Below are 21944 nucleotides of genomic sequence, written 5' to 3' on the forward strand. Positions count from 1 at the left end.
GTATATAGTTTTACTTTTCTATTGAATTTGACTTCTTTATACTAAGTTGCAATGTGGAGCTGAGTGGTTCCTTCTTGCCGAAACCTTTTTCATTATACTTACGACTCTGTGTTCATTTGCATATGACAAATAAATTCAAACTTGAGTATATATATATAAGTGTCTTTGATATTACAATTACATACAGCAGTTGCTGGCAATGGAATTAGTGGTTCACAGACTTCCTCACACCATCCTCCAAAATATTCAGAAAGCAAAAACAAAAGGAGAAAAAGTAAGAAATACTGTTGGTGGTATGTTGGCAAGTATTACAAGGTAGTATTTATACTAGACCTCAGTGTTTTGGGGGGTAAAACACACTGTCCTCCCTCGTGAACATCGACATTTCATCCACGAGTGACTCCTCTCGCCGCGGGGACGATCTCTGAGACGGCGCGCGCTGGTTCAGGTGCGCGTCCCTCGGCAGGTATAGGTGCGCGGGTGACGTCACTGCCTAGAAACGCGCGTCGGGTGTGAAGCAGAAAGATTTTCTCTCTCCTCCCTTAGTTACGATGCTCGCGCAGATCGTCGCGAGGCATCAGGAGTTCGCTGCGGACTCGTCTTCAGTCTGAAGGTGTGAAGCGACGCGTGGTCCGTGGAGCTGACGGAGGAAAACAGGTGGAGGCGACATGGGCAAGAAACAGGAGAAGAGCCCGGAGCCAGAATACGGTGAGTTCCCCAGTGACCTCGGAAACAACAACACAACACAACTAACTCACAACTAAATCTCTGTGTTGTTCCACTTTGAGTGTTTTCAGAAGAACTGTGTTGTTGTTTGTGTTGATGTTTGATTTAAAGTGTTCTTTAGGGTTAACTGTCATGGCTACGTTAGCCCACATTTAATTGAATTTAATGCTAAGTCATTTTAACTCGATTTAAACACGGTTACAAAGAGTCCATGGCTAAAATAAAAGATTCAATTCAGTTCAATTTTAAGCGCCAAGTCATAACATATTAAGGAAATCTATAATCAGTATATCATTTATTAAGTATCCCAACACAATTCATGTAATAACCAGCTTATTTGCATCTACAGTGATTACGCCCACTGGTTTTATGTTAGCAATTTATTTTACATCACAGAGACGCGAAAATGACAATAACCACAAATAAAAATGGGCGCAGTTGGAGATAGTAGATTAACAACGAGTCACTGGCCTCAGGTACAAAGTCAAGTATCTTCATCATCCATTCGTTTTTTCCATTTTACACGTATTTAAAGGTTCAGTGTGTAGAATTTAGTGACACCTAGAGGTGGAGTTGCGTCCTGCAGCTGAATACCCCTCACCTCTAAATGAACGTCCCAAAAGACAATGACACTGACAGAAGATGGTAACGATTGATATTTTCTTATGTTCACATTGGTTTTATCATTTTCAATCATTTCATTTTTTGTTAAATATGAATATTTTTGTTTTCCAGTGTCAGGAGGTTTGAAGTTTGTTCTATTCATCAGACAAAAAACCTGCAGGAAAGCTTTTTTTTTCTTTGTACATCACTTTAATGATTATCTGAATAGTTGCTGATTGATTTTGGGTAAATCAGTTATTCCCCAGAATCCCCGAGGCTTGAATAGTTGCTGATGTGATATACACAGATTACTTCTTATTTCACATCATGCTGGTATAAGTACAAGTTTCCCACTGGGTTTAGAGAACACCAGTAACATGTGGAACAGGTCACTTCCCCTGTGAGGAGACACGTGTAGTTCTGTGACCGATGCCCCTCGTGATGCTGAGACGTTTCAGATGCTACTGTGAAGATTTAGTGTTGTGTGTACAGCAGATCCCTGTTTACTCTCTGAGCTGTTTGTGTATCGATGAAGTCTATTGACCGTCTGGGAGGTTTCACAAGGCGACAGATAACAAACCCTCCCTGGGAGTAAATATCAAGTCGGCTCAAATAACTTCTGTAAACTCCTCGGAAACAGGGCGAGGACAGATGTCAGAGCGGACTGTTTGCTAATCGTGGCCAAACTGTGACAACTGAACCGTTGTTCTTTTTGTACTTAAATTCACGTTCTCCTTTTACTGCATCACCATGTTGTCTAATTAGGAATCTGCTTCCTCTCCACCAGCCTTCAGGAGGAAGTCAAAATCCTTCTTATGAACGACAAGGCTTTGATGACGCATGTTTGGAGCAGTTACACATTTCCAACCTTTTGTTTTTCCTGTTTGATTAGTTAGTGTCGACACTGAGCATCAGGAAACCACTGAGGTTGTGTGTTGCAGCAAATCATTGACCAGAGAATTTGGTAAAAAGCTGCTTCAGGCATCAGAGTCTGTTTTTTAAAACACAGGCTTGTTAATAAAGCTAACGTATAAAGCACTGGAACTGGTGGACAGTTTAATGAATACATGAACAGACATTAAGAGATGATTCAGCTAATGTTTGTCGAGCGGCTTTTGACAAACTTTTCCTGGTTGTTGCTTTTTCTTTGTGTTACATGCGCTCATAAACTAAATATTTTGGTTTAGGTGATTTTGAAAACACCGTCCTGAGAATGAAATGGTCTTAGTAACATTTTTAACTTTAGTTGCAGCTCTGTGTTATCTAAATGTTTACAGTGATAAGAGATTCTTTCTGCTGCTGTCAGGCCTGTTGACATGTTAAACACAAAAAGTAGTCAGGAGTCAAAGAACAGCTTCAGGAGTCAGATCACTCACTGAATGAATGTGCTCCTTACCCTCATATATTTTAAACGACTGTCTTTATTTCTTTGCTTCAGTACTAATTAACTAGGTTGTCATTTCTTTTTACAGACGTATGGTATTGGGTGTGGTTGCTCTATAAATCTCACAGTCTGCACAATATTCGATCCCTTACGTTTTTCAATCTTGGACCTGTTTCTCTGCTTTTTGTCACAAATGACTCGGACAAAAGAAAAACCTGTTTCCTCTCCTGTGTCCCTCCTCTGTAGCCAAGGTCACCTGATGACCCTCACCCCCCCCCCCCCCCCCCCCCCACACACACACTGTCATGTAGGATTTCTTGCAAATCCCAGTAATAAAAAAGCAAACCTTTGTGGGGTTCAAGGTTTAAAGGTTTAGCAACTTTTGATGAGAGCATAAAAAACAGACAAGTCCTTTATGTGTCCTGCACAGTGAGACATTTTTTACAGCGGTTTCCTAGCAGAGCTGAAATCTGACACTGGCGGCATGACATGTCTCTGGTCAGGTTGTTGTTTTATAATTCCTACTTCCTTGTGGCTCTGTCCACTGGCTCCTCCTCTCCTCCAAATTAACCACTTTTTATACAAACATCCAATTCTCCTACTGCACCACTGCTCCATGTAACCAGAGTCTGGTTTGATCTGTGTCTTAGTTCTTCGCTGCTGCGTTTGTTTACCAGCCTGCATGTGGGACTGTGTGAGACACCGACTCTCTGCATCCTGTTTGTATCCTGATGTGAGAGTCGGCTCGCAGTGTTGACACAGCTTCCATTTGCTCTTATTCAAATTACAGCCGGTCCAGATAACTCCGCTTTCAGCCTCAGTGAGAAATGATTATAGTCGGTGAGCTGCCTGGATAAATGTGCGTTTCTGTGAACCAATCAAATGACCGGAGCACGTTCCAAATATGGAATAAATATTATTTTCCTCTCGTCGTACTGAAGAGCCAATGCCAAGGTGTTGCTGTACCATTCAACATAAGTGAGAAACTGTATTCATAGACTTTACCACCTCTAGATCCACAGAATAATCACAAGTACATAAAACACATTTACCATGTACAAGGATTTGACAAACTCAAACCAACCAGGCTCAGAGACAGTTTCATCCCCCAGGCCATACAACTTTTAAACTCCTCTGAACGGCAATAACTCCAGCAAACTAGAACCGTGACATATTTGCATATTGCACAAATTGCACTATTGTTGTTGTATTTTCGCTTCAGCTGTTTATATATATATATATTTATATATATATACTTTATTTTCTATTTTAAATCTTGATATTCTATTTTATTCTATTTTATACTATTTCTATTTTATTTTTTAGGTTGTAATTACTTGAGCATTGCAAGAAGAGAGCCTGTGACTCAAGCATTTCACTGCCAGCAACTGCTTAATGTTATTGTTGTGCATTTGATAATAAACAATCTTGAATCTTGAATCTTGAAAAGTAGCAGAAGCGTTTGTGGACGTAAATCAGAATTGTCAGATTTCTGTTTGATGTGATTGATTCTGCTGTGTTCTTCCTGTCTGTCGGGGTTAATGGAAAGGAGGCAGATTGAACCTCAAAGCTCCGACAGCAGGAATGTTGTCAGTTGAGAATCTCTTCTAACAAGGTTTTCTAATTGGCACACAGTTTTTTTTCCAATTTGTGTCTCTCTCCTTCATCCAAAAGGCAATTCTTCGAATTCAAATTTCATTCAAATATCACAGAGCTACCAGTGAAATCCAGCTCCTCCACTCGCCTCCTCTGTACCGCCGTCACTCAGAGAACGCACATCTCCACCACGGCCACTGAATCACCACAGTGCACGTGTGTTGAGGTCAGATACATGGAGATCATTATGCAAATCTGCACCTGATTAAACCTGTTCTGTGGTGGGAGCATTGGATAGAGCAATAGGGAGTCATTTCTTTCCTGTAATGTAGCCGCCTCTGACATACTTATTATATTGTAAAGCTCCGGTGAGCAGCCAACCCATAAAAACATACATGACTCCTTCTCTAAAAAATGTCTTATCATTCAATCACACTGTTCATTAACCCAAAGAAGATCCTTCATTGCTTATAAACAGCAGCAGCCTGTCTTTTTTGACAGATGTTTCACGTAGTTCTTTTTTATTCAAAATGTAAAGGAGTCTCTAGTTTCCTGAAGTTTTACATTTTTGATTTAATACCAGTAACATATCTATCCTTTTCTTTAGGGTAAATTTCAGGAAAAGCAAAGCCAGAAGATTAACTTATGTGTCCTTGACAATATAAAAAAACAAACAAGGAAGTTACCTATTTATGTCACACCCCTAGTCAGTCAAGGTCACAGGTATGGTTGCTATTAAAATAGTTTTATGAGTCTGAATAAAGTTTTTTCTTTTCCCTCCCCCAGGAGAACCTGCACAGTTTGACCCGGGCTTCAATGGACCCATTCAGAAAAGGTGAGCGAGCCTCGTTGGCCACTCGCCCAAATCAATCCCAAATCCTTCTGGCTCCGGGATTTCTGATGCACTGGTTTCTGTCTTTGAGTTTCCACAGCTCCACATTGTGTTTGCTAAATCTCTGTTGACTGATGGAATCACGTTTGTCGCCCCCCGAGGCAAACCTCCATGCAAAGCTCAGGCCGCTCACTGACACCTGCTGCTGTCTCTGTTTGTCTCCATCAGAGGATGCACCGACATCATCTGCTGCGTCCTGTTCATGGTCGTCCTCCTCGGCTACATAGCGGTCGGGATATTAGGTAAGACACTCAGTATTTAGGGAAACAAGATTTGTTGTTTACAAATCCGGTTGCTCCATTAAAACCTCAGACAACAACAGTTTGTCTTTCTTTGACCTCAAACTTCTCCCCCTCTTTGTCTTTCTCCCAATCCCTGTACTCAGAATTGAAATATGTCAATTTAACATGTTGAGCAGATTGCAGGTTTCAAGTTCCTACATCCGTGTCTTTAATTGAATGAAAGCCGTCACTGCTGTGAGTTGTGTACAAACAGCTGATTTTCTCTTTATTGCCTTGTTATCAAAGTCATTCCAGCACTCGGAGCACTGGCTCTTATCTTGGGTCAACAGACGGCTGATAGGCGGCGCAGTAATGTGGAAGAGTGAAAGAGTAACAATCAGCTATTTCCTCTTGTGGAGGTCGATCTAAACCACCGGCCGGCTGAGGTGGATTAGCTGTGGTTGAGTGGAGGAATCTACTGAGGTTCTGGATTTATTCCTTGTTAGCAAATGTTATAAATAAATGTGTCTGTTGCATGAGGAAATAGATAGGTAACCAAACCTACTGCGTGATATATCACTTTAATGTGACAGAGGCTTGTGTCCACTGCACAGAGCAACAGTTGTATGTAAACCAAACTGCATAGAAACAAGAAGTGTCACTTGTTGTGCCCTCTTGTGGTCAGACTGAGATGTGGTTTTATATGATTTAACACTGTGAATTGTCAGTGTTGCATCAAATTGTGTGAACAGAATAGTTATTAACTATATTTAAACTGCAAATATTTGTGTCACATTCTTTATTTTGACAAAAAGTTAAACATTTGGCAACAGTTTACCAACCAATGGAAATTATACTGTTTATTTTTAGTTAAAATGTTGATAACGTGTGATACAAATATCAGAATAATATTTAGAAGATAAAATAAAGTGTTTTTTTTAACTGATACATTGAATTAAAATGAAATGCAAGTGGACAAACATGTAATTGTATTTCCGCTACAGTACAGTGAGAAGTTCCCAGAGTTTCGTTCTTTTATGTCAGTTTTGTTCTTTATCTTCTTATCACTGTTTACACTTGTATGTTTTCTGTCTTTATCAGCTTGGCTCTATGGCGACCCCAGGCACGTTCTTTACCCCAGGAACTCCACGGGGTGGTTCTGTGGCATCGGGCCAAATAAGTAATTAAATCCCGCTCTTATCTTTTCATATGATTTCAGTTTTTTTTTACATATATTAGATGGAATAAATATGCCTTTGTCTGGATTTTTAAATCAAACTGACTCTGTGTTCCCCCTTTAGAGACAAACCCAACTTGTTCTACTTTAACATCCTCAATTGTGCCACATCTCTCAATGTCATGGCAACTGCTCTCAATGGTTTCCAGTGTCCAACCACACAGGTAGAGGATTCTACTGGCTTTTCAAGTTTTAAATTACAATGAACAATTTACTGGTCTATTCCAGTGTGGCAGAAATAATGTTTTTTTTTGTCTTTGCACGTAGGTTTGTGTGGAGAAATGTCCCTCCGGCTTCTGGGCTGTGGGGGTTGAGTCGTATCTTCCAGGTGTACAACCAGCGACTGTCTTTAGTCAGAGCCCCTGTGTGCCATCTTTAGATCTGGCAAATACTGACCTGGTGAGTCCCATTCTGCTGCCGTCCTACAGTCTGTGTCTCTGAAAAGTCCTTAAAGCAACTCTGTGTGACTCGTACTGAGTAACAGCGCCCCCTGCTGCCTCACTTGTAGATTTAGTCAGATTTAATCTGTGGTTTTCATGTTGAGAAAATCCGATGAGTGTGTTGACAGCTGCTCTGGATGCAGAGTCCCACTCACTGAACTCAAACACAACTGAGTGGTGGATATTACCCATGATCCCCGGCTTCCTGAATCATAAGAGCTGCTGCTGTAATAAATCCACCAAATTCTGCTTAAAATTCTTAATATTTAAAAGTTTCCTGCTAAATATTGGAGATAACTGCGTTTTTTTAATGACTTCTAGGTCTTTTTAACTGAGCCACTGTTCAGTTTTACTCTTGAACTTGATTAGACAGTAACACAAATATCACAGGAGATTGTTCCCACTCACCAAACGTTATATAGATGTTTTTTTTTGTTCCTGAAATAAAAGCTGATAATTTTAACATGATGATTTAACATTTTTACAGAGTGTTCAAGCCATCGTGGAGAAGGAGCTGTGTCCCTACTTCTACATGCCTACAACCTCTGGTGATTGCATCTGCTCACACACACTAAAATGAAAACACTTTTTATTTTAGTCTATTAGCTGCTGCTAAATTTGAGATCTAATGATGATTCATAATCATAACCACTGATTGAAGTTTTTGATTGTTTTCTCCACCCTTAGTTCTTGGAAGGTGTTTGCCTGATATCACCAAACTGGCCAATATCTCTGGGGAATTTTCAGATATTCCAGGTTTGCCCTCCTCAGTTAACGACACTATCAACCTCATCAAGAACGGCACTGGGTAAGATGCATCGGATCCAGACCTCTTCATATTGAATACAAAATTACTTCTGCACTTCAATAACTCGTAAAATAACCCTGTTACTTTCTTCTCCTCATCACCAGCGCACGGTCAGTAGCTTCGTGAGTTGTGATGATTCCCTGTAGTGTAGCCGCTGGATGTAGTTGCTCCCAGGTGTCCTGCTTCCTGTGTGTAATTCAGATGCTGTGTGAAGCATTTTCTTAGGACTTGCCGTGTTAGAATAGTTGTGGTAGTAGTACTAGTATTAGTAGTAGTAGTAGTACATTAATGTGTAGTTAACTTCTTCTCCCTCATCCTGTGTCTGGGGTTATATTGATCTTTTTGGTCACCAGGTGAGCTGTAGGGGAGATAAACTACATTTTTAGTAGTAGTTATAGTAGTTGATGTTGTTGTTTACTGTGTGATGATCACGTATTGACGTTTTTGTTGAACTCCCATTTTCGTTACTACTACATTTAATCTGGTAGCTTAACCAAAAATAGAACATATATAAATGAAGCTGACATATATGTGATAGGATATGATGTGTATTTTGACTGTTAACATGGAGGAGGTGGGGCTTGTGACCTATACTGCAGCCAGCCACCAGGGGGAGATCAAGACATTTCGTCCATCTTCATATACACTCTCTGCTTTTAACAGGTTTCATTGAAATCTGTTGTAGAGTTTTTCTTAGTTTCTGTTGCTTTTCACTTGAACTGTTTGAATGGAAAACAGTCACAGCTCACTTCGGCTTGTGTGTCTCATCAGGGACATTGTGGACGGCTTCAACGCCCGGGAAGTCGGTGTCCGGATCTTTGAGGACTTTGCATCCTCGTGGCCGTGGATCCTCATGTGAGTGTCCTTTCAGAACTGCACCTCACACTGCCCCCTACTGACAAACACACAAATAGAAATTAGAAAAGGGACATAGATTATTTGTCCTGTCTTGTTGTGTATCCTTGCATAACTTGTCCATCCCCCTCTTGTCCACCTTCCTTCTCCTCCTCTCTCCTCTCAGTGGTCTGCTCATAGCCATGTTGGTCAGTCTGCTCTTTCTGCTGCTGCTGAGATTCACTGCTCCAGTCATGGTGTGGGTGCTCATTGTAGGAGTCCTGGCAGCTGGAGCTTATGGTAAACTTCTCCACATTGGAGAACTTTGAACTGTTTTCCACATTCAAGCGTTATGTATTTTTTCTGCGTTGTGCTGTTTGTAGAAGCCTGAGTTGTTGGAGTCTTTGTCTTGTAGGGATTTGGCACTGCTACTGGGAGTATGATAACTACAAGAAAATCTCCGCCACCATCTCTGACATCGGTTTCACCACCAACTTCAACGTTTACCTACAAGTCCAAGAAACCTGGCTGGCATTCTGTGAGTTCAGGATGCCCTCAATCCAAATTGACTTAAGCTTAGTGGCGTTAATGTTGTACGTGAAAAAACCCCAAACATACCAGTATACTAGATGGTTATTGGTGAGGGAGACTGTGTGCGATGTTATGATCCCACATCTAAATAAATAAATCATAAAACCAACATTAGTATAGGCCCCAGTTGCATGTGGTGTTTACATCTCTACTGTTTATGTAGTTTCATATTTTTAAAGTTATGTTTACGGCAGCAGATGTTAGTTTTACTTCTTTAGAATAAGAAATAAATTACAGTATACCAAAAATATGCATTAGAACAAAGATGCTGTACTTTTAAGGTTTTTTCCACAGTTGGACTGCATATGAGTTTGTTGCGTGGTTAAATAGGACATTCTCCTCCTCCTCCTCCTCCTCCTCCTCCTCCTCCTCCTCCTCCTCCTCCTCAGTGATAATCGTATCTGTGATGGAGGCGATCATCCTCTTGACGCTCATCTTCCTAAGAAACAGAATCCGCATAGCCATCGCCCTCATCCAGGAGTCCAGCAAGTGAGTGAAACTAAATCTGTTAAATGAATATGTCCCTCAGAACTCAAGCTCTTAATCTTGATCTTGAATATGTACTTAATCGTTAAAGGAAAGTGGTTTATTATATTAAGAAGAACCAACAATCATTGGCACTTATTTATTATTTATCATTATTACCCTCAGATTGATTTGTATCTTGAAGATGATGTATGACGTCATGCTGTGTGTGTCCCCAGGGCGATCAGTCACATGATGTCTGCACTGCTGTACCCTCTGGTCACCTTTGTCCTCCTGATGGTGTGTGTTACTTACTGGGGCTCCACTGCTTTGTATCCTTTAGTGTGTGTGTGTGTGTGTGTATATTTGTGTACAGCCTGTTGATAAAACACCATTCAATCGCCTCAATCGTCAAAAGTATCAGTTCTTCCCTTAACAAACTAATGTGTGTAGATATTTGGCCACGTCAGGAAGTCCCATCTACAAAGTGGTGGCTCTCAACTCCTCAATGAGTGACTGTAAGAGTGTGAATGGCACAGAGAACTGTGACCCTCAGGTGAGACAACAGAACAACAGACAAAGTGATGATATCTAGATCTTCCTCTCGTGAAAAAAATGTATAGCTGTGAAAATGTGTGTGTGTCCAATCAGCTTAGCTAAGAAGTTCTGATTTGTTCACTTCTCCATCTCCTGCCCTCAGAACTTCACCTCGTCAGATTACCCAGGATGCCCCTCAGCCAGCTGCATCTTCATCAAGTACAACAACGAGGGTCTCTTGCAGAGGAACCTCTTCAACCTGCAGATCTACAACGCGGTGGCTTTTCTCTGGTGTGTGAACTTCGTCATCGCCCTGGGGCAGTGCACCCTGGCTGGGGCCTTCGCCTCCTACTACTGGGCCTTCAGCAAACCAGACGATATCCCAATGTTCCCAGTGTGCGGCGGCTTCATACGCTCCCTCAGGTAGGTCCACGTGCTGCCGACACATCAGATACAATCCACCGTTTTCTAAGCTGTCCCATCCAATTCTCCTGATGACTTGATTATCCCACAAAAGGTGAATACAGACAATATAAACTGTTTGGATCATTTATGCAATTGGACTGTAATATGAACTTCTTTGATTGTGTTTGTGTTTTAAAACCTGTAGGTATTTAAATGTTTCACCAAAAAGACACAATAATTTACAATACATGATGGCTGACTGCAGTTCCCTTTCTATCTGCTAGGGGGCGCCTTAGACCTGCAGTTTACAGTTTACACAGCAGTTTTGGAACCAGACTCTGACTGAAATCTATGGGATTCTGTATCAATGTATTTTTTACCTTCTTCTGTAAGTTAAGTTGTCGTATAACTTTTTTTCATATGTCAGGTACCATGTTGGCTCTTTGGCGTTCGGAGCATTGATCCTGACCCTGGTGCAGATAGTGAGGATGCTTCTGGAATATATTGACCACAAAACAAAAAGTAAAGCTGACGGACCTCGTTTTAATAAGTAGATGCTTGAAGTCAAGTGATAATCAAAATTTATTATGAACTATGATTAAACATGACGCCACCCTTGTCCTCCAGGGGCGCAGAATCCATTTGCACGTTTCATATTGTGCTGCATGAAGTGTTGCTTCTGGTGTCTGGAGAAGTGCATCAAGTTCCTCAACAGGAACGCTTACATCATGGTGAACACACTCATATTATTCCTCTCTACATGTTTTAAGTAATATGACAAACAAAAAAAATGCTCCTCTATAACTTAAGTATGACTTTCTCTCCTCTAAAGAAAATACAACACAAATGTACCTTCTACTGTAACTGTATTTATTCATATACTGTATAATGAATTGTATATTATTTGAGTCGTGTAGAGCGTTTCCTAACACCAGGTGATTGGTTCTTTCCTCGACAGATCGCCATTTATGGGAAAAACTTCTGTGTTTCTGCCAGAAACGCTTTCATGCTGCTCCTGAGGAACATAATAAGGTTTGTGCTGGAGTCATGTTTACTGCAGTATACAGCCGTATAGAATCTGTTTGTCTGACTCTGGTTGTGTGTCATCTCAGGGTCGTGGTGCTCGATAAGGTGACGGACGTGCTGTTGTTCTTCGGGAAGCTCCTGGTGGTTGGAGGCGTGGGTAAGGACGGGGAGAGGATGTTATAAAAACTACATAGAAGCATGTGTAGCAGATCTAGAAGATAGTCTTTGTGTCGTTTTCGCCTGAATCAACAGGATATGAATAATCCGGCAGCTGCAGGAAGACTCAAGCCTTCAGAGGAAAGAATAACTGAAACAGCAATAACACGTCTCCTTCTCTTTTTCTTTTTTTTCCAGGTGTTCTGTCTTTCTTCTTCTTCTCCGGACGAATTCGGCTCCCGGGCGACACCTTCCGCTCTGAGACCCTCAACTACTACTGGATGCCGATCATTGTGAGTGAAATTCAGATTCGTCAGACAAATAGAAAGTTGCTTTGACTCACACGTTTGGTTTGTTTGACCCTGTCCTGTCCTGTTGTGTTGTGTTTTCTTTCAGACCGTGGTGTTCGGTAGCTACTTCATCGCCCATGGATTCTTCAGTGTGTACAACATGGCTGTCGACACACTCTTCCTCTGCTTCTGTGAGTTTAAGAAAAACCTAAATGTTCACATTTTAAATATTTCTGAGGAATAAAGTAAACGTACAAAAAATCATACAATGTAAGCTTCACTGCCCACAAGCTTCCACTAGGGGGCTGATTGTGAAGAAAAAGGAAACAGGCCGTGTTGTGAATGTTAGTTATTGGTCCGTGAGGCCATTAAACTGAATGTGTCTGTCCCCTGACTTGACGTGCACATATACAGACAAAAGAGGAGTAATGACAGAAGGCTCAGTTGGTCCGAATACGAATCTAATCCATAAATGAGCCTTAACGTGAAGCTAATAGACGAGACTCTAACAATAATTCTCCGAGAAACAAAATGTCAGGGTCTGTTTCATCTCTCCACTTGTCCTCCTCACAGTGGAGGACCTGGAGCGCCACGACGGATCTCTACAGAAGCCGTACTTCATGTCCAAGAACCTCATGAAGATCCTCAACAAATCCAACAAGGAGCCGAAGAGAGCTAAAGGGAAAGACTGAAGAGGTTTTCCTCCTCTTCGGCCTCGAGAAACCACATCAACAGCGAGTCCCAGATCAGTTCAGGATCTTTACACTTTGTAACTTTACGTTTTAACACTGCGGCTTCATCGTCGACCTGATCTCCTGATTTTGCACTTTTTAATTCAGCATATGAATGTTTAATTTTACATTTTAAATATTTCTTAAGCAGTTCATGATTTCGTTCATTATGTTGAACATAATTTGATTCAGTTTATAGTTCTGTGGATATGTTAGACCGACTGGACTGGTTGGCCCAATTCAACAGCTTTGATGGTTTGTTTTAGTCTTTTACTGAGGACTCTTAACATGTGATATGTTCAGATAAAATCTTTTTAGAAATATTGTTTCACGTTTATATATTTTTAAGTATTTGTAAAAAGAGTTGTGTAAGCACAAACGTTTTTGTTAACATGTTCTATTGTTCATATTAAAATAATAAAATATATATATACATTTGTAAACATGACATAATTTGTAACCTTTGCACATCACGTCAGCGCTTTTTCACTCGCGCCTGGAGTTGCATTCTGGGTAATGTAGGCACCAGGTTTTGACACAATGTGTTTCGATGCATTGATTTTTCTATTCTTTAATCGTCCGTGGGATCAATTTTTCTTTTTGCAAAGTCAGATCTGAATCTCGTCCCATTAAAGCAACACTACATGACTTTATAACCTCAGAATGGGAAAAGTTCTCCCTGTTTCAAATCAGTGAACCAGCAACCACCTCGTCCCCCTGAACGTCTGGTGAGCAGATCTCCTGTGAGAAACATGGATCTGACTCATAGTCACAGATGAAATTATTAGTCAGGTCCAGTAGATCAGTTAAAAAGACCATAGTTTATAAAATATGAAGAAACTGAAACAGTTTGGTGGATTCGTTGCAGCAGCTCTTCTTGATGACTCTTCATTTTGATGTACACTGTGAAATACAAGAGAACCACTGGACCGAACCATTCTCACATTGACTGGGAGGCACAAACTTTTTTTCCGCTCTTGTCATTAACATTTATTAAACATTTTGAGAGAACAGTTTTTTTTTATTACTTTTTTCATTTTATTTTCCAATAAAACAGAGGAGTTATGGAGCCAGATGATTTCTCGCTTTACAAAAGCATCTTGAGACCCATTCGCACGTCTCGCCGCCCCCCCCGTGGCTGGGTGTCCAGTCATAACACGTAAAAACAGCATTTACAATATTCATATATACAAATATATAATGTACACACACTCACTCGGACACAAACAGTCAGAGAAAAATCATAATAACTAAGTGTGACAGAAGTGTTTTACATATTAGAATCCCACTGGGGCTTAGTTAACTGAACTTTCACCTCCACGACTCGTTGAATGGTTTCTCCCTATTTCTCACACTGACTCCTCTTCTTCTTCTTCTTCTTGCTGTCATGTGCAGCTTCTCATCAAACTACTTCACTATCCACTGCTTTTCTCTCCTGTCAGATTTGTTTTACAGTCGCTCAAATAGATGCAAAAAAAATGTAAAATAAAAAAAATATCCCAGACTTGCTCTCGGTCGGTAAACACACCCCTGTGCTCACAGCTCTGTGGGGAGAGGAGCAGCACGTGGTCGAGCACCGGGGCTCTCCGGACTTTAAGACAGCTTCAACTACAAATGACTTCACAGTGCAATGGCAGTTTTATTTGTTTTTTGTTAAGACATAAGTATATAAAAAATGCATCCATCCATCTGTGCTATTATTTCTTGTCAGTATGATTTTTTTAAGAGCAGGTCGCAAATGCTAGAACTCGTTCACGTCACGATCCAATTTTACTTTTCCCCCTCTGACGTCGTGTGCGACTGATGCGCGACTCTTTGGCCTTTTAGGGAGTGAGAAACGGAAAGGGATTCGAACCAAAACAATGAATCACTAACTTTACTTTTCCCCAATCCCCCCCCACCCCCAGCTGTGTGAGTTTAACACACACACAAAGAAAAACTTTCCATAACTCACTCTGGTCACGTAATACTGTCCCTTAGTGTCCAACTTTACTGTTCTATGTGCATATATCTACGGGTGTGTGTGGAGAGAGAGGGCTCACATGATTGATTTTGGGGTTTCTTGCATAAACTATATAAGAAGCAGGTGGTTGAGACCGAGCTCCTTAAACAAATTCACCTTTTCCAGGAGGAGAAAAACTAATTTTCCGTAGTTGTCGTCTCATTTTGGGATCAAACACACTGCTACACTCTCCTCCAAGTTCAACACCTGCTAGAAAATGACACAAGTATGTGTGTGGGTGTGTGTTTGTGGTTCAAGCTAAGTGTTAGTTTTGTAATTGTTGCACTCCTCTCTCCCATGATCCACTCTTCTGTCCATCCATCCATCCATCCTCTCTTCATCACACGCTCAGCAGCCAGAAGAAGAAGAAGATGGCCACGAACAGGAAGAGGGAGTCTTGCCAGTTGTTATTGCCATTGTTGAGGTTCCCGTTGGCTGGCTGTTCACCTGTGTACGGATCTGATGGAAGAGAAGAAGAAGGATGAATTTACTGCCCTGAGTTTGCATCTGGGCCAAAAGGAAAATAAAAAAAGGAAGAAACAGCAATTGTCTCACGTAGCCACAAGCTGGTGCGTTTACCTGCTCTCTGAAAGGGGTCGTTGGTGTTGAAGACTGTGGTGAAGAAGCCAAAGGGGAAAGCACCAATGCCAAACGACATGTGAAAGCCAGTGTCCCCGAACCCCTGGAACATCTGTGCAAAGATAATGTATTTATGAGCATTAAGAAACGTCTTGATTCACTTCTGTAGGAAATCATCAGTGAAGAGACTCCGACTCACCCCCCCTCTGCTCTCTGGCTCTGTTCTCTGTCCCTGAGGCCGAGGTGGAGTTTTCAACCTGAGCGACGACAGAAAACGGTTCAATCACATAGAAACCATCAGAGGTGGCACGTGAACACAGAGAGGAAACAATGTTCTCCGTGTACCTGGGGTCCTCCTGGCTGGAGCTCCCTCTGCCGTACAGCGGGATCACTTTCTCTCTGCTGATACCGGCTTTACACACAGGACACTGCTGCCGGTTGGGCCTCGTCTCCAGCCACTGAGAGAAAAGACAAAAGGTTTAGAACACAGATCTGATCGACCTCTTTCTATTAAAGTTCCTTCAGGAAACCGAGCTTTACTGTCAGTACACCAGTGTGTGATGAGAGATACCTAAAATTACAGAAAACGTCTCATGCACTTTTTAGTTTGGCCCATGTCCCATCCACTAACATGGATGAGCACCGAGATCTTTTATAATGACATTTAATGTAAACGTGAATCTACACAGTGCTTCTGCTGTTGCCTCACAGAGCAAAGTGCAGCTCCCCTGGGCTCAGGGCCGAGGAGCCGAGGGAGCTGTGGTAAACAGGTATTAAGTACATTAGCATGTTTAAGCTGCAGTAAATCAGCTGACAGGTGCGGTTTCTTGCGCCGCGCTTACATCACGTCCCTCGGGTTACACTCCAGTTAATTGAGCTCGAGGGGTCGACTCTGCAACAACCTACTGACAGACCCTGAGTCTGCAATTGACCTGCAGTATTCTCTTTGTGTTTGTGTATGTGGGGCCGTGCCCTAACGCGAGAGCAGAGGTTGAAGTTTCCTTCATGTCCTGCAAGCGGATGACCAATCAGAACAGAGTGGGCAAAACTAACCAGTCAGAGCAGGCTGGGCTTTATCAGGAGGGGGCATTAAAAGTGTTTCAGACAGAGGCTGAAGAGAGGAGCTGCAGCAATGGACAGTTTGAGGATACTTATGAGTTTTCTGAACATTAGAGTATTGAAACCTTTCCAAGTAAAATCCTAAATTGAAGTCATGAACCTGAATATGAGCAGAATGTGCCTCCTTTAATGAAATGTGCAAAGAAGAAGAATAAGAGAGGGGATACTCACTTGATGAAGACAGTGCCAGCTGCAGAAGAGACAAAGAGACAAAGAGGAAAGATTAATTTACATTCTCTTCAAATGTCAGCTCAGTAGCTAAATTAAATGAATCTCAGAGGATACAACAGAAATCTCTCGGTGTCAGATTTTCCCCATCATCACTCCACAGTCCACCTGGTTAGAATCACCAGTGGCTGATTAATCTGATTCCTGCTCCCCATCGTTTCTAGTAATTGGCTCCATCTGTTGCCTGAGCGGCCGCAGGGCCCGGCCAAGCTGCTGCTGCATTGTGGGAGGTGGCGGAAACACAGGAGACGGACAACGACACAGGGAATAGTCCTGCTTCCTAGACCTATAGAATTTTTTACCGAAAATGAAACTACATTGGTTCCGGATGAGTTAACTTCTCTCACATTTATGTCGGGAGTGTTTTATAGCTCTTAATTTAACCGAACTTACATACAAGTCTGAAAGCTCTCTCTATAGAACTGTGCATTAACTTGCTCCGGGGAAGATGCCATTACACCGTCACCATTGTTTGAAGTTTGAAGTCAAAATGTGGAAAACAACACAAATAAAATGTGCTTAACTTATGTAAACAACACTTAGACGCCTCTTTCCAGTATTTCCATACATTTTCCAAGCTGTTTTTGCTGGAAATTAATTTGACTGATTATTCCGATGCCAAATGAAAGGACAATCATTCCATGGCCGCATAATCGCTTTTGCATTTTATCTGTTTCATTTTGCCCAACCACGTCAGTTACTCTCAGTTACACTCTGCAGCTTTGTAACGTCTGCCCTGAGGTAAAGTTTACATTTCTACATAAAACAAAGCGTGTTCCTGTCATGAAAGTGTTTTTTGTCTGAAAAGGATTAAATCCATAAATGGTTTGTGTAACTTCCGAGATTGACAATTTCAGATTTTCCATTCAAGAGTGTAATCTTTGACTTCGCCTCTTTCTTCTTCTCCTGCTGCAGAACAGGTGATGCAGAGGAACAGGCGCGACTCGTTTCTCACACACACGCAAAACGCAAAATAACCAGCCGAGCGGCAAAACACCACCTCATGACAATCTGCAGGGCTGTGACACACACACACACACACCCCCCCCCCCGTTAGTAGTGCCAAGAACACACACATTTCAGGCTGTACAGCGTGACAGCATCTATCAGAGAATGACATTCCTGTGGATTCAAAGAGCCGGACAAAGCGCAGGGCCTAAGTTAACGAAACACATTCAGCTCGGATTAAACATGTGTCCACACGTCCATCACGGCTCCTGTGACCTGAACACAACTGCTTAGTTTCCAATTAGTGGCTCGAGCGCTGTTAAGCTCAACCCGACTGCGGCGAGCCGTGCACGCCTCCTTAGCGTTATCACAGATTCGACCCCCCCCCCCCCCCGAGTCTCACCCTTAATATTATACTATCATCTCCCTACTGACGTTTAAGTGTAAATGTTTTACAGACAGACGGCCGTGGAGCACACTTATCTGAAATGTCAACAGCAGAGAGGTGTGGACGTTTTGTCCTCAGTTCTTCAGGGACATTTTTCATGTAGTTTTAAAGGGTCAAACTTCACCAGTCGCAGGTGAGGTTCAGAACTGGCTCACAGGGACGATATGGCTGAAAGATCCAGATAGAATCAATCCATACAGATAATTATCTGGATAAATGTCACATGAGTTTGAACAATTGTGTTTAACACCTTATTTTTTATGTTTCTATGAAATAGATACAAATTTGATTGTGATAATTATTGATATGGTTTTACAGCCCGGCCCTCGATGACTGCTGTTGCTCATGTGTCGTCACGTGACCCAAGTCTGAACAAACGGTCACGAGATAACGACGGCTCGGAAATGTGGCAAAGCTCATAACGTCTGTGTCGTGTGGATTTGGCTGATGAAGACCGTGAGCTGTGGTTAAATGTGATAAACAATAATAAGTCATCAACTGTTTTCATAACCGTTTGTTTCCATTTGGTCGAGCTGTCTCTTTCTTACAGTCTGGTCATGAACAATGTCATTTTGCTCCTGGTGAAGAATCATCAGCTGCAGCCTCTGTGCGTCCGACACACACAGGTCTGCTCCGGAGGATTGTGAAGATGTCACACACTCATTAACCTCAAAGTATGAAAGTCACATTAATGTCTCTTCCACACAAATCCTCCCTCCGGACTCTACACTCTATTAAACCGTTGATAAATCTATTAAAAGACATGAACTCTGGGAAAATGTCCAGTTGTGTTACGTTCAGTTATACATGGCAGCCTCTTACGTACTGGGATTAAAAATGTATTGTATTTCATATTTATTCCTGTACATTTTTCTAATTAAGTTGAGAATGTGAAGCAGCAGGTGAACTGACACTTCGACCCTTCTCTCTCTTGCCAACAATTTCATCATCAGGGTTTCATCACATGAAACCTGGGCAACACGGCGACCTCATTACATCAGCCCCTAACGAGGGAGCTTCAATGTATGGTTGTGTAGCAACAGCACGCGTGAGGGCAAGAGGATTTCAACAGAAACGCACAACTTCTCTTAACCATTCTTAACAAAACCAGGAAAACATAACCAGACAAGATTGTGATTCACGCACAGGGGAGATGAAGTTTTACCGAGAAACAAAAAGTCAAATTCCATGTGGGAGTGAAACACTTGGTGGAGAACACATTTTATAACAGTTCATTTCTGTGGTTTAACACTTCAAGTCGAGCCACTTGTCTTCTCCTCCTCCTCTCCCTCATTCCTTTCATTCTTCTCTGCAAGATTTCAACTTGAGATTCCTTGAGAGCCGACAATAACCCTTAAAACCGCCTGTTCCCGCAGAACAATCATTGAAAGAAACATTATGTGGACCTAAGTGCTTATTTTTCAAAAGTTTCACATTTAAGACAAAAAACAACCCAAAGGTTACAAGATTATTTCCAAATAAAATCTGATTGAATATTAGTTTTATGCTCTTATGCTTCTTCTGGGTCTTGCTAAACAGAAATTATCCTTTGAATAAATGTTAATAGCACCCAAAATAGAAAACTGATTACAAATGACACTAGAAGGTAGCAGGAGTATTTCCTCCCGGCCTATAAATAGCAGGTTCTTGAATATAGACTGTATATAAAGATGGACGACATGACAGCTTCCAAGAGTGAAGCCAAAGCGACTCGATCCCCCCCCGGCTTCATCTCTAGAAGGTGAAAGGGAGAGGAGAGGCGTCGGCCATCTTTATTTACAGTCTCTGGTCCACACCCACTCGGACCATTGTCATTTTAAACTGTTGTTGTGTGCCAACAACCGATTCACTTACATCTTCTCCTGTGCGAGTGCAACAAAGCCTGTTGTGACTCTCACTACTGACGTTTACTGGTTTGACTCCAGTCTCTCACACGTGCTTGGCCCTGATCTCACGTTAACCTCGACCTGGGAACGAACACGGCCACCAGTCCACACCCCCGACTCATCAATGACACACACACACACACAAACCACACACACACACACGTCCTGTGTACGTTCTCAACACAAAGTGGTTTGAAGGTTGAGGTTTGCGCAAGACCTCATCAACACCCCCGATAAGAGAAAGGAGTAGAATCCCAGGTTGAGAGCGGCCTCAGGTTTCACAGAGCTGTTAGGTTCATTATTGATTCACCTGTTTGACTAATGAGCGGGACAGATTCTTTTTTGTTGAAAAATAAACAAGGCAGCACTGCCCAGGAGAAAACTGTAGGATCACTGAACCAGCTCAAACATTTGGCAGTGTCTCGTTTCTAAGTAAGTTTGCAGGTTAACTAAAACACTACTGGACAGATTTCCACGAAACTTGGCTGGTTATGCATCAGGGAACCTATTAAATCAGGAGGCAGATCCAAAAAATGTGTCTAATTTCTTTAACATTGTGAGGTGAATTATCCTCAGAGCTATTATTCTCATTTTTAATTAACCTGGTGATGTTTTGATTCAAATATCACAAGTTCCCAGTTCCCAATGGGAGATCTTCAGATTTCCTCACATCTGAGACACCAAAGATCATTTAGTGCTTTTTTTATAAGCAATGAATTTATCAAACTAATAGTTTCTGCTGTTCTGCAAACCTGGAAACAACCTGTCTGGAGAGGAGTCGCTGCTGTGAGAGAAGAAGAGTGAGCTGCAAATGATCAACACCCTGGAACAGGACGATTAATGTGTGTGTGTGTGTGTGTGTGTGTGTGTGTGTGTGTGTGTGTGTGTGTGTGTCTGCAGCCGTGACCTCTGACCTACTTCAGACAGGGTGACCTGGGTCATTAAATTCCTCACAACACCAGAGCAGATCTCATGTGATGTTAAATGTGACCAGCCTCCATTCGACCCCCTTGCCTTGCCCCCCCCCCACACACAGGTTAGATTAACAGGTTAAGTTTGTATTGATCATGTGCTGTGAGTTGTTTAACTTAATCTGTTTGCGTTAGTCTGTATTCAGACCGATTAGATGGATGAGTCCAAGTGACGGCAGAAGGAGGCCGATCACACGGCTAAACAACACCCGGGTCCCTCGGTGCCGAACACAAACAACCACCCCCATCCAGCGGCCCCCTTTCCCCGGCTCGTACCAGAACAAGTGGCCGCACATACTGATGACAGCGTCCCGGGCAGTGTCCAGACATATGTTGCACTCGAAGGTGGCCCGCTCCCGTTCTCCCTCCCCGCCGCTGCTGCTAGCACCGCCGCCGCCTCCTCCTCCTCCGCCGCCGCCGCCGCCGCCGTCGCTGCTCTCCCCGGCCGGGAATCCTGCTCTGCTGGCCGGCCCGCCGTCACTCGAGGACCGGGGATCCGCGGCCGCCATAATGTTCAGCGTGCACGCAAACCACGGAAGGTAAAGCACCGACCTGAGCCAACACACACGGGCCCGAGCCGACAGGAGCTGACGCTTGATCCGAGGCAACGACAAGTGTCACCGGAGCGATCGGAGGCGCTGCTGCTGCAGATCTACCCCGAAACAAGACTTCCGCTTCCGGGAAAACAAGAGGCGAGGACCGGTGACGACACAAGCACCCACCGTATTATACTACGAATACTACTAATACTTCTTCTACTGCTAATACTTTTACTACTGCTACTACAGCTTTACTGCAAAACTACTACAGATACTAATCAT

At 42.4% G+C, this 21944-nt stretch overlaps 2 protein-coding genes across 2 annotated transcripts; one reads left to right on the forward strand and one right to left on the reverse strand.

Annotated features, from left to right (window-relative positions):
• The first annotated feature begins 514 nt into the window (after positions 1–514).
• Positions 515–14792, forward strand: slc44a4 (solute carrier family 44 member 4). The gene is made up of 22 exons (XM_053446066.1): positions 515–708; positions 5096–5144; positions 5370–5443; positions 6524–6602; positions 6724–6823; positions 6927–7058; positions 7587–7647; positions 7787–7907; positions 8679–8762; positions 8929–9041; positions 9157–9279; positions 9722–9821; positions 10037–10129; positions 10251–10353; positions 10498–10757; positions 11167–11261; positions 11367–11470; positions 11698–11771; positions 11852–11922; positions 12120–12214; positions 12318–12402; positions 12785–14792. Exons 1-22 carry the CDS (start codon positions 669–671, stop codon positions 12901–12903), a joined length of 2175 nt encoding a protein of 724 aa, XP_053302041.1. The 5' UTR covers positions 515–668; the 3' UTR covers positions 12904–14792.
• On the reverse strand, positions 13918–21785 carry rnf5 (ring finger protein 5). Its single transcript, XM_053446099.1, has 6 exons — positions 21400–21785; positions 16814–16832; positions 15869–15981; positions 15723–15780; positions 15524–15635; positions 13918–15403 (listed from the first exon to the last, which is right to left on the reverse strand). Exons 1-6 carry the CDS (start codon positions 21630–21632, stop codon positions 15285–15287), a joined length of 654 nt encoding a protein of 217 aa, XP_053302074.1. The 5' UTR covers positions 21633–21785; the 3' UTR covers positions 13918–15284.
• Between the last annotated feature and the right edge of the window lie 159 nt (positions 21786–21944).

This window comes from Pleuronectes platessa, chromosome 18 (assembly GCF_947347685.1).
Source record: "Pleuronectes platessa chromosome 18, fPlePla1.1, whole genome shotgun sequence".
NCBI classification, from domain to species: domain Eukaryota; kingdom Metazoa; phylum Chordata; class Actinopteri; order Pleuronectiformes; family Pleuronectidae; genus Pleuronectes; species Pleuronectes platessa.